Source organism: Chinchilla lanigera, unplaced genomic scaffold (genome assembly GCF_000276665.1).
Source record: "Chinchilla lanigera isolate Chin_1 unplaced genomic scaffold, ChiLan1.0 scaffold00050, whole genome shotgun sequence".
Classification (NCBI taxonomy): domain Eukaryota; kingdom Metazoa; phylum Chordata; class Mammalia; order Rodentia; family Chinchillidae; genus Chinchilla; species Chinchilla lanigera.
The window spans coordinates 12,230,494-12,242,739 of NW_004955451.1; the positions used below are offsets into that span (position 1 = coordinate 12,230,494).

At 60.7% G+C, this 12,246-nt stretch overlaps 2 protein-coding genes across 7 annotated transcripts in view; one reads left to right on the forward strand and one right to left on the reverse strand.

The window, feature by feature from the left end:
* Nucleotides 1-1,971: 1,971 nt before the first annotated feature.
* On the forward strand, nucleotides 1,972-10,371 carry Phospho1 (phosphatase, orphan 1). 6 transcript variants are annotated; one of them, XM_013519112.1, is made up of 6 exons: nucleotides 1,972-2,587; nucleotides 4,751-5,044; nucleotides 5,352-5,441; nucleotides 7,371-7,471; nucleotides 8,031-8,140; nucleotides 8,727-10,371. In XM_013519112.1, exons 4-6 carry the CDS (start codon nucleotides 7,427-7,429, stop codon nucleotides 9,601-9,603), a joined length of 1,032 nt encoding a protein of 343 aa, XP_013374566.1. In that variant the 5' UTR covers nucleotides 1,972-2,587; nucleotides 4,751-5,044; nucleotides 5,352-5,441; nucleotides 7,371-7,426; the 3' UTR covers nucleotides 9,604-10,371. The 6 variants fall into 6 exon arrangements, with proteins under 6 accessions (XP_013374566.1, XP_005394271.1, XP_005394272.1 ...); XM_005394214.2 differs by lacking the exon at nucleotides 1,972-2,587 and adding an exon at nucleotides 4,199-4,529; XM_005394215.2 differs by lacking the exon at nucleotides 1,972-2,587 and adding an exon at nucleotides 4,199-4,529 and having other exon boundaries at nucleotides 4,751-4,814.
* Nucleotides 10,372-10,590: 219 nt separating this feature from the next.
* Abi3 (ABI family, member 3) overlaps nucleotides 10,591-12,246 on the reverse strand; it is a 7,774-nt gene continuing 6,118 nt past the window's right edge. Inside the window, exons 4-5 of the mRNA XM_013519066.1 lie at nucleotides 11,703-11,807; nucleotides 10,591-10,987 (exon numbers count right to left, since the gene is read on the reverse strand). Coding sequence (XP_013374520.1) covers nucleotides 10,824-10,987; nucleotides 11,703-11,807 — 269 coding nt within the window. The 3' untranslated portion in view covers nucleotides 10,591-10,823. The remainder of the gene's footprint in view (nucleotides 10,988-11,702; nucleotides 11,808-12,246) is intronic.

The following is a 12,246-nucleotide window of genomic DNA, read 5'->3' on the forward strand; positions in this document are numbered from 1 at the left end:
TGAATGAATGAACAGAACGAAAGACCCAACCTCCAAAAAGGCTGGGGTTGGAGGCTCTTTGCCACGGGCCCACCCTCTCCCCTCGCAACCATCGCCTCCGAAAAACTAGCAGACATCCCGAGGCCAGGTCCCTCCTGGATGCGACCCCACACCCAACTCAAAGTGCCACATTGCCTATTGTATAGAGCTTGTCACTAACCCCTCTTGGCCCCATTTTTCTTGTACTTTCAGGAAGACACTGAATGGCGGAATGTTTCCCCGCAAGCCTGTTCAACATGAGGGACTCTTTTTTCTCCCCCAGTCTCACTATGTAGCGCAGGCTGGCCTGGAATGCAAGGCGATCTTCCTGCCTCAGCCTCCCCAGTGCTGGGATGACAGGTGTGCACCACCACGCTCAGCTAGGAGGACTCTTATTTTAGTGGGTAACTGGAAGTGGGCTAACGCAATTGCACGTTCAGATCAGCCTATCCAGGGCCCTCTGGTTCCCCTCAACAGAGACCTTCAAGGGGCTGAAAATGCCCGACACGGTGGCTTCCTGCGGCTGGCCCTGCCTCTGTGAGCACATCCGTGGTCAGGTGGCTGGGTTACAACATCTGGGCAGTGGCTCCGGCTCTGACACAACGCTCTGCACCCTGACCAGACCCCTGCTACTCGGCAGCAAAGAGCTACTGAAACCGGGCGTGGTCGGGTGTGGTAGCGCACACCTGTAATCCCAGTACTTGGGAGGCTGAGGCAGGAGGATCATTGTAAGTTCAAGACAAGCCTGGACTACAAAATGAGCTCAAGACCAGCCTGAACTGCATATGGAGACCCTGTCTCAAAAAGAAAACAATAAATAAATAAATGCCAAGACAGGTTTAAACCAGTCATGGTTGTAGACACCTATAATCCCCATAGTCTGGGAAGCTGAGGCAAGGGGATTACTGCAAATTCAAAGCCAGCCTGGGCAAGACCTTGTCTCAAAAAACAATAGATAAAATAATAAATAAATAAAGGGCTGGGGATGTAGCTCAATGTGGAAGTCCTGGGTTCAATCCCCAGTACCACAAAGAAAAATAAAAACCAAGGCACCAACAAGAATAACCAACTCCCCCCTCAGGCTTATCGAGTTAGCGGAACCTCGAGCCAGTGTGTGAGCTGCTGGCGGAGGCCAATCCATGACCCAAGGCTGGAAATAAAAACCTAGAGCCTGGGCGCCTTCCCAGGGGAGCCACCAGGCAGCTCTGCAGGTCTGGGGAGTCTGGGACCCAGGCGGAGGATCCCAAACGCTTCTCGGCTGTGGGGAGGGCACCGGGGTTTCTGCTCAGCTCCTCCCGGGTGGGCTGAGCGCCCGGCCCCACCCTGGCCCTGCCCAGAAGATGTCCACCCTGGGCTCCAGCTTGGGAACGGGGCAAGCACAGGCTGTGCAGCCGCTGGGTGGTTCAGGGAGGAGCCTCGAAGACTCCCTCTTTGATCTCCACCAAATAACAGAGGACTCTGAAAACCGGCAAGATCTTGTTGCGGGTGGTGGCACACGCCTGTGATCCCAGCACTCGGGAGGCTGAGGCAAGAGGGTCACAAATTCAAGGCCAGCCTGGACTACAGAGGGAGTTCAAGGCCAGCCTGGACTGCAGAGCAAGCCCTGTCTCAAAAAAATAAAATAAATATAAAAGACAGAAATGCTAGAACCCATCTGCCAGGGGCCCACGGGGAGTGTGTGCCCAGAAGTTACCCCGACATGCGCCTGGGCCGGTGGCCACGTGGCTGAACCCTGCTGTCCTGCTGTCACCGGTGTACCTCCCTAAGCGACACCAATGCCACCCGTTCCCAGATTTCAGGCCTCTCCGGCTCGAACACTGATGCCCTGGGCCAGTGAATCACCCTGTCCCCGGTCGGCTGAGTCACGGTTCGGCGGAACTTGAGCAAGGAGGATGCTGTCCTCCCAAGCCTTGGGCGGAGCGCCCCGAGTGTGGAGGGGACAGTCACTACACGGGTCACCCCACCCCTTCCCATCTTCAGGCCCAGGGCGGCTCAGCCAAGCTGCTTTCTGACTCAGACCATCAGGGAAAGCGGAGAAAGCTGGAAGATGAGCAGGGCAGGCGTGGTGGCGCACGCCTGTCATCCCAGCACTCAGGAGGCTGAGGCAGGAAGATTGCTGTGAGTCCGAAGTCAGCTTCAACTACATAGTGAGACGTCCGCTCAAAGCTTTCAACATGGTGAGGAACAGGCACAAACTCCAGGCGGCCAGCAGCCACAGGAAGTGATCCGCCCGCCCTCCCCTGCCCACCATGGCATTTGGAAACAGCCGCCATTGCATCAGACGGTCCGCTTTTGAATTGAAGCTCTCCCCAGCACGACATGACCCCGGCAAGCGGCTCAATCTCTTGGAGTCTCCATTTCCTTGTCCTCAAGCGGGGACAATACTGCAGCCGCCGGTTATTGTGATGATGAAGTAAGGAAACGCAAGAAGCACCAGCCGGGAGCCAGGACATAGGGGGGCACTTGTTTCACTCAACGACAAACACAAAGCCGGAACCGGGCGTGGCGGCGCAGCCTGGAATCCCAGCGACTCAGGAGGCTGAGGCAGGAGGATCACTCTGAGGTCAAGGTCAGTCTGGGCTACATAGCAAGACCCTCTCTCAAAAAAGGACAGAAACGGGCTGGAGATGTAGCTCAGTGGCAGAGCCTTGCATTGCATGCACAAGGCCTTGGATTCATCCCCAGCGCCACAAAAAGAAACAATAAATAAAGTTAATCACTGCCAGTTGCAATGAAATACAAGAACTACTTAGTTTTGGAAGAGATTAAAGTTCAGATTTTTTGTTTGTTTGTTTTTTTGTTTGTTTGTTTATTTTTTGTCTTTTTGAGACAGGGTCTTACTACACAGTTCAGGCTGGCCTTGAGCTCACTTTGTAGCTGAGGCTGGCCTCAAACTCGCAACGATACTGCTGCCTCAGCCTCCTGAGCGCTGGGATTACAGGTGTGCGCCACCACGCCCCACTCTAAGGCTCAGATCTTAAAGCAATCAAAATACCAAAATCAAACAAACCCGCCCAACAACAATAAACATATCACACCTCCTGTTTGGTGGGGGTCTATACACTAGTAACTAAGCTGCTAAACTCTCCAGGCTGGGCTGGAATTTGTGATCTTCCTGCCTCAGCCTCCCTGGTACCGGGATTACAGGCAGGTGCATCACACCCAGCTCAAATGTACAGCCTGAGTGCAGAGATTAGGATAATCCCTGCTGTCACCCTAACTCCCAGGGGAAGGCTTAGGAAGGGCTGTTAGACCCAGGCCCAGGGGCGCTGGCAGCCTCCTGCCCCCAGACCCCAGTTTTCTTAATTCCATGGTGTCAGGTTTGAAGTCTTTTTTTTTTTGACAGTGTCTCACTTAGTAGTTCAGGCTGGTCTTGAACTCTTGTGTAGCCCAGAATAGCCTCGAATTTGCAGTAATCTTCCTGCCTCAGCCTCTCTAGTGCTGGGATGACAGGCGTGGGCCACCATGCCCGAGAGGTTTGAATTCTTGGGTAAAACATTTTTTCTGTGTTCTGAACCTTCACCCAAAAGGGCGGCCAAGTGGAAGACTGAAAGGTCTTCCCTGGACACAAAACATCACAATGTGTGGAAAAAACCAATCCCAACAGGGCTCACTGCGGCCCTCGGAGACCACCTACCCACTCTGCCCGCAAAATTTCCACGCATGGCCTCCTCGGCCTCGCTGTGTAACCCAAGCTAGCCTTGAACTCACTACGTGGCCCAGGCTGGCCTCAAACTCACAGTGATCCTCCTGCCTCAGCCTCCTGGGGTAACAGGCGTGCACCTCCACACCTGGTGAAGAGGAAGTGGGCTTTTATTTTCAATCTCATTTGCAAAGGGGTCCCCCAACTCTGCTCACGGCGTTGGAGGGGAGTCCGTAGCCACCCGTGGTCTGGGGAAGGGCCAGGGCAGCCCCGGGCGCGCGTGGAGCGGCGCTGCTTCTCCAGGCCCGGCCGGCCGCGTCCCCACCCGACTGGGCTGAGCTGCGGCCGGGCAGAAGGGATCTCTGCCAATCCCCCTTGGGAGAGGCTGCGGGGACCTGGGCGTCCCCACCCACGCGCTCCGCGGCGCCAAAGCCACCTTCGCTCTGCTCTCCAGCTAGGGGCAACCGGGGCGTGGCCTAGACACGCCCCGCCCCCCGAGGAGCGCCGGCGCCGCGCTGATTGGGCGGCCGCTTGTGACGTCGGGGACTGCGGCGGGCCCGGTGCCGCAGCTGCCGCAGCGCTGGCCGCGGCTGGGGCTCCGGCTCCCGGGCATTTAAAGGGGACGCGGTGGCAGCTGCGGCCGGCGGGAGGGAGGATGGGGGGCAGGTGGAGAGGGCCGTGCGGACACACATCACCCACAATCCTTGGGGCCCGGAGGGCGTCGTGAGCCGGAGCCCAGGAATCCGGGGGTGGCTAAGACCTGGCGTCCCCCCATTCCCGCAAGCACCCTTGCGCCCACAAACCTTAGCTGTGCCCCACTCCTTAGCCTCCGAACTCAGCCGGGACGGACCCCGCCGCGCCGCCCCACGTGAGTCCGGGGCTCCGGAGTGGGGAGGGCCGGTCCCCGAGCGGGGTGGGGGCTCGTGGGGTCCCCTCTGTCCCCTGTCCAGCACCCGGCGCCCCACCGCCCAACACGCGGGATCCCCAAGCTGCACCCCCGCCCGCATTGGGGCACAGCGCCCGCCAGCTGGGGGTGTGCCAGGAGCCAGCTTCCCTGTCACCTAAAAATATCTCCCCCCTCCACCGCAGCTGCCACCTCGCTGCCCTGAGACTGGACTCTCTCAGCTTGGCCACGGGCAGGGACAGCCCGGAGGTGCGTGACCCTTGTGTCTCTGGGACACTCAAGTTCCAGATTCTTCCCTGGCACCAGGGCACGGAGCATTGCCCCCGCTGGTCGGACAACAAACTCCCAGCTCGGAGGAAACTCAGGGATCAAGAGGGCGAGCTCAGGAGAGCCCCGAGTTCAAACCCTGATTTTGGTGCTGTGCAAGCCCCACGATGATAGCTTGGCCTCTCTGGGCCGCTGTCTTTCCTGTTTGCTGTGTGAGTTGGGGAACTACGAAAGTAATGAAGTTGGGGGGTGCCGTCTAGTGTTTTGGGGGGTCTTGATTGTGATCGAGAGAGGAGGGTTTGTGACTGGTATTGCTGAGCCCGAGCCCCTCATCCTCATCCTGTGTACTTCCGGTGGGACACTACAGGAAAACTTTCCTGGGGGCTCCACCCCCCCAGGAGAGGAATTTCAAGTTTAGGCCCCACCCCCCGGTGGGAGGGGCGGGCGGGGCTGACCCTGGGAGGCACTAGAAATGGACCCCTGGGATCACAGAAGCTTCATTCTTGTCTCCCGCCTCAGGAGAGAGCAGCCTGGAGATCTTGCCTCTCTGCTCTCTAACTCTTCGGCGACCACCAAAGGGTCGGATCACTCAGGACAAAGCTACGGGAGGTGAGTGATTCCAACCGGGCCGGGTCTCCCCCGCGCTGGGAATTTGGGCTGTCACAGGGAGGGGCTCTCGGTCTCTGGGGAGGGACCCCAGGATGCCTGGCTTTCTGTTTTGGAGAGGAAAAGAAACAGGGCAAGCCACCGAACCAGGGGACTTAACTAGCCAGCTGTGGTGCCTGTAATCACAGACACTCTGGGAGGCTGAGGCAGGAGGAGCACAAAGTTGAGGCCAGGGCACTGGGTAGGTATCTCAGTAAGAGAACCCTTGCTTAGCCTGCTTACAGCCCTGTTTCTGCTTTCTGTTTTGTTTTTGAGTCAGGGTCTCACTAGTCAGGCTGGCCTTGAACACAGCCATCCTCCTGCCTCAGCCTATGTAGCGCTGAGATTATAGGTATGTGCCACCATGCCTGGCCTCAAATCCTGGGTTTGATACTCCAAACTTCATTACAAGCTTGAGCCCAGCCTGGGCAGGTTAGCGGCTTAGCCTGTCTCAGAACAAAAAAATTAAAATAAAAAGATTAGGTGCTGGGTGTGATGGGGCACGCCTGTCATCCCAGCACCCGAGAGGCTGAGGCAGCAGGATCCCTGAGAGTTTGAGGCCAGCCCGGGCTACGAAGTGAGTCTATGACTGCATAGCGAGACCCTGTCTATAAACAAACCCAAAACCCAAAAAAGCGGCCTTGGTATGGCCGCTTGTGTGTGTGACCCTTGTGGCTCTATGCCCCCCTCCCTCGCTTCTCCGAGTGCCGGACACGTGCTAGGTCATTCCCCCCACTCCGCCCTGCTTTCGCCCCGGGCGTGGCGCCCCCCACGTTTCTCCTCACCTCCTGGCGGGGCAGATAGGTAGATAGCGCCCTCAGCCCGGAGTCCCCGGTCGGAGACAGCGCTCCCACCTCGTCCGTCCGGACCCAAGCTGCCCGGTCCCCGGGCCTCCCTCCCTCCCAGCCTGTCCCTATCCTCCCCGCGCACTCTTCCACTGTCCGTCTCCGGCTCCTCTCCCAATTCCTACACTAAAAGTGGTTGGGGGAAAAAGCAAGGTCCACGCCCCATGCCGGACAGGGTTCGGCGCGTGCGCAGTCAGGGGCGCCCTGGGGAGGGGGAGGGCGCTGGAGGCCGCGTCCTCCTGGGACGTCCCAGCTGCGTCTCCCTGCGGCTTGGGGATGGCCGAGTGTCACCTTGGCAAAGTCAGAGGAGTTTACAGTGTCACCCTTTATCACCACCAGAGGGCAGCAGTCAGCCACATTTTTCTTCCGAGTCTAGTCCGCTTGTCACTATCTTTCCAGTACTTTTTTTTTTTTTTTGGCTTTTTGAAACAGGGTCTCACTATGCAGTTCAGGCTGGCCTTGAGCTCACTTTGTAGCCCAGGTTGGTCTTAAACTCAGAACAATCCCCCTGCCTCAGCCTCCCGAGTGCATGTGCCACCACGCCCAGTTTCTTGTGTTTTGAATCAAAGTCTCACTTTGTACTGCAGGCTGGCCTTCCCGCCTCAGCCTCACAAATACTGGGATTAGAGGCTTCCTGGATTAGAGGCTTGCTGGGATTAGAGGCTTGCTGGGATTAGAGGCTTGCTGGGATTACAGGCTTGCTGGGATTACAGACCTCCTGGGATTACACCACTTGCTGGGATTACAGACCTCCTGGGATTACAGCCCTGCCTCCACACCTGGCCGACAGCCCTGTTTTTTAGATTCTTTGCCCCTCCTGGTGGGTGACCTGGCAGGTCACTTAACCTGTCTGGACCTCCAATGGGCAGCCTCTCCCGAAATGTCCGGGGACTGGAAGAGGATGCCAGCCAGGTGCTTCGGCCTCTGTGTGCTGTGCAACCCCTTAGGCCTTGTTTATGCTCAGTCCCTGAGACAGCCGGGGGCGGGAGAGGTGGCAGCAGCACTAGCAGCTTGGGTGTCTTAGACAAAGGACTCTTGTGGTCACCAGGAGCTGACGACAGAAACCAGAGCCCCTAGAGCTGGTGCCCAGGTGACCCGGTGACCATGAGTGCGTGTCTGCCAGTCACCAGCCTGCGATGCCTGACCAGGGTAAGTGCAGGCTCTGGGATGCGGCCCCAGCCCCCTCTTTCTCCGGGCGCCCCCGGCCCCCAGTGGCTTCTGTCCCAGGTACGGGGTCCTGGTGTCGCAGGTGTCCAGCCCCGAGGATCCCAGGCCACTCAGACTCCAGCTGGGTGTTGGGACACAGGCTGACTCTAGGGACGGCACTGAAGGGACAGTTCTGTTAGGGAGGCAGCTAGCCAGGTTTGCAAGGTCTGCCGGGCCTGGGCGCCCAGGGTGTGGGCGGAGGGCAGCGCTCGGGCTGTGCTGCAGCCACACAGGCCCTAGTCCTCAGCGGCTGGCAAGCAAAGGTGACAGGGACCTGCTGCTGGGGCTTCGCCCGCCCTTCTCTGCCCAGCTCTTTCCCCCTGTGCTCTGTCTCCCGCCGTCCCTTCCACGTCTCTGTCAAAGGTCTTGCTGTCCGCTCTGCCTCCTGTGCGGCAGTCTCCTGCCACAGTCCCCTAGCACGACTTCCTCCTCGACACCCCGTCCCCCCCTCTGCCTTCTCAGCCACTGCCGCCTTCTCTCCTCTGCCCTACCTGTCCCCCAGGTGTGCCGTGGCCTGGCGCGGTTGGCTGCTACCTCCCCTCGCCCTCCTGCTGGCCGCTTGCTTCGGACTCTGGCAGCCCCACCCGCTGCCCCGCTCCTCCAGGGGAACTGGCAAGTGATCAGGGGTGCGCTGTGGCACAGGGCCCTGCGGAGCCGTGGAGAACCCTGTCCCCCCGCAGGGCCCTGCCCAGCACCTCTGGCTGCAGCAGCTCCCGGGCAGCCACCTGGTCACGGCTAGGGCTGAAGCCTGGAGTCCAGGGCCCTGGCTCTCCCGCCTGGCCTGACTCCCACCCACCCGGGAGCTGGCTCTGCAGCCGGTGCCGACACCAAGGAGCCTGCCCTGGGGCCCAAGGCCCCTGAGCCCACGGGACGAAGGGAGAACAGGGGGCTGCTCTAGCTGGCACATGTGCGGTTGCCCAGCTCCGCTGTATGAGGGAGAAAGGGAACGGGTGTCTCCCCACACTCCAGTCCCCAAGCATCGCGGGGCCCAGGTCTCCCTCCCTGTTTGAGGCTGACACTTAAGTCGCAGGGCCCTGGAAGGGAGTGGCAGATCAGGAGCGAGGGAAGCCCTTCCGGGGGCTTCCTCACGGGGCAGAAGCCCAGCACCTCCCCTGAGGGGGCGGGGCAGGGCACGGGCGGCGGGCTGCGAGTGGCGGCACCACTGCCCCCCACTTACCCAGCCCCGGGTCCTCCTCAGGTCGTGGACGTGCCAGCGCCCCTGGCCGTGGCCTGCTAACCAGCTCCTTCGCGGCCGCCTTCCGCCGCGCCCCCTCTCGCTTGTCCCCTCCTCCTCCCCCTGTCCCCCCTGCTCCCAGGACGGCAGGATGGCCGCACAGGGCGCGCCGCGCTTCCTCCTGACCTTTGACTTCGACGAGACCATCGTGGACGAGAACAGCGACGACTCGATCGTGCGCGCCGCGCCGGGCCAGCAGCTGCCCGAGAGCCTGCGCGCCACCTACCGCGAGGGCTTCTACCACGAGTACATGCAGCGCGTGTTCCAGTACCTGGGCGAGCAGGGCGTGCGGCCGCGGGACCTGCGCGCCGTCTACGAGGCCATCCCGCTGTCGCCGGGCATGGGCGACCTGCTGCAGTTCGTGGCCAAGCAGGGCTCCTGCTTCGAGGTCATCCTCATCTCCGACGCCAACACCTTCGGCGTGGAGAGCAGGCTGCGCGCCGCCGGCCACCACGGCCTGTTCCGCCGCATCCTGAGCAACCCGTCGGGGCCCGACGCGCGGGGACAGCTGGCCCTGCGCCCCTTCCACACGCACGGCTGCGGGCGCTGCCCCGCCAACATGTGCAAGCACAAGGCGCTCGGCGACTACCTGCGCGAGCGCGCGCGCGACGGCGTGCACTTCGAGCGCCTCTTCTACGTGGGCGACGGCGCCAACGACTTCTGCCCCGTGGGGCTGCTGGCGGGCGGCGACGTGGCCTTCCCGCGCCGCGGCTACCCCATGCACCGGCTCATCCAGGAGGCGCAGAAGGCCGAGCCCAGCTCCGTCCGCGCCTGCGTGGTGCCCTGGGACACGGCCGCCGACGTGCGCCTGCATCTGCAGCAGGTGCTCAAGGCGTGCTGAGCCGGCCGGCCGGCAGGGGGCGCGCGCGGGAGGGCTGGCCTGGAAGGACAGCGGGTCCTACCCCCGGCTGTCGCCTTCCTCGTCCGCGCCGCCGCGGCCCTCTGGGGGTGGGGAGCGGGGCCGGAGCCCTCTCTATCTATGCAGTTACCCCAGCCCGGATGCCTCGCCCTGTTCCATGCCAGTCGGTTCCGGAGTCTGGTCCCGGGAGAGGCATTTCCAAAGCACCTTGTCTTCCGAACTGGGAGGAGGGGCCGAGAACGGCGTCTCCCTTCTCACATAGCTTTAACTGCGGGGTGCGATGGCGCAGGCCAATCGTCCTGGCTTTCGGGAGGCTGAGACAGGAGGATCTCTGCGAGCTCAAGGGCTGAGCTGCAGAGCTTTTTGCTTTAGTTGCTGCCTTGGGCCTGCAAAACGTCTCTTATCTCAAGAGGACCTCAGGACCCCCAAATCTTCGAGGCCCCTTCAATCCTGCTTCAGCCAACCCTGCACAATTTCTGTGCTTGCTATGCCTTCTTGCCTTCCTCCCTCCACCCCAGCCCCCGCCAGAGGAAATAAAGCCTGGGGACACCGTCGCCCCCTGGTGGTGGCACGAGGGAGCGCAGGGCCGGGCGGGGACCTCCCACCGTGAGCTATGCCCCAGGAGCCCCGGACCGCACCAAAGCCGCCCTCTTCCCATGGGAGCAGAAGCCATGATGTTTCCGAGTGGAGCCGGGGGCCCGCCCGCCCATCCGCTGTGTCCGAGCTAATAAAGGTGGTGACAGGGACCGAGTGCAGATCTCTTTCTTTCTTTTCTTTTTTTTTTCTGGTACCGGGAATCGAACTCACGACGTTGCGCTTGCCAGGCAGGCGCTGTGCCGCTGAGCTAAATCCCCAGCCCCTCTCTTGCTCCGCGTGGATGGGGACAGTGGGGGCACATTGCTCGCGGCCCACAAGAGCGAGGGGGGCAGTGGCACGGGCCATCCGGGGTCCGGGAAGAGGGGCTGGGGCTGCATTCAATCCCTGTCCCCAGCCCCTCAGGGCGTGATGGGCAGGTCGCAGAGCTTTATTCAGAGTCCTTGCTGGGGGCTGGGGACCCCACCCCACAGAGGTCAGGGCCTTAGCAGACACGATCACAACGCTGTGGTCTCCAGTTCCAGGCCCCTGCGGCAGGCCTGGGGGCGCTACTCCCTCCCCGCGACCATGGGGAGGGGCCAGGAGAGATCCTCCTGCCTCGGCCCAGGTCAGCAGCTGGGTACCACGTAGTTCCCCGGGAAGAAGCCGGTGCCCTCGGCGCTGACGCCTTCGCACCAGCCGTCGGAGTAGCGGCGGGTGACGCAGATGACTGCGCCTTCGGCGAAGGAGAGCTCGTTGTCCTTCTGGCGGGTGTACGGGTACAGCGTCACCACTGCGGGGAACGGAGTGTGAGGTGGAACTGCCCCTCCTCACGGGGACGCAAGCGCGCAGGCCTGGGGTGGGGGCTTCACCAGACTGCGGGACCCTCCCCAGTGAGCTGATGCCCAGTGCCAGGCCAGCGGCTCTCTTCCCAGCTCGGCTGAAAACTCTGTTCAGCTGGGCATGGTGGTGCACACCTATAATCCCAGCACTCGGGAGGCTGAGGCAGGAGGATTGCCACAAGTTCGAGGCCAACCTGGGCTCCATAGTGCGTTCCAGGCCAGACTAAACTACATGGCACGAACCTGTCTCAAAAAACAACTGAAGCCGAGCATGGTGGTGCACGCCTGTAATCCCAGCACTCGGGAGGCTGAGGCAGGAGGATCGTTTCGAGTTCAAAACCAGCCTGGGCTACAAAGTGAGCTCAAGGCCAGCTTGAACTGCATAGCGAGACCCTGTCTCAAAAAGACAATCAATCAATCAATCAAATAAATAAATAAAAAACACCCTGAAAAAAAGAATGGGAGCACCACACGCCTGTGACCCCAGCACTCTGGAGCCCGAGGCAGGAGGGTCGCCTCAGTGTTCAAGGCCAGCCGGCACTACATAACAAGACCCTGATAAAAAAAAAAAGTGGGGGGAGGGCGGGATGTGGGTAACAAGTTTACAACCGTGAGCGTGTGGAGGGGGATGCTGGGGGTAAAGGGGACGGAAGGGTGCAGGCAAACCTTTTTCCAAGTAGGCGTCGGGGGCCCAGCTGGGCTCTTCCGGTCCAAAGCCAGGCGGGGGCGGTGGCAACCCCAAGTCGTCGAGCTCCGGGGGCGGAGGCAGCTCTGTGGGGACGGGGGTGGGGTAAGAAGCCAGCGGTGCGCGCCGAGCGCGAAGGCCTGGTGAGGGTGAGGCAGGCGGCCGGCCTCGCGTCTGCTGGGAGGACCTCGGCCAGGTCCCTTAACCACCCCTGCCACCTGCTTCCCTCTGCTAACTTTCAGAATTTTGGTTTTTTTTTTTTTTTCCTTTTGAGGCGGGGTCTCGCTATGCAGTTCAGGCTGGCCTTGAACTCACTTTGAGTAAATTTTTTTTTTTTTTTTTTGGTGCCGGAAATCGAACTCAAGACCTTGCGCTTGCCAGGCAGGCGCTGTGTCGCTGAGCTCAAGTTCACTTTGTAGCTCAGGCTGGTCTCAAACTCTCAACGATGCTCCTGCCTCAGCCTCCCAAATGCTGGGATTACAGGCATGAGCTACCACGCCCGTCTAACTTCCAGAATTGATTTAA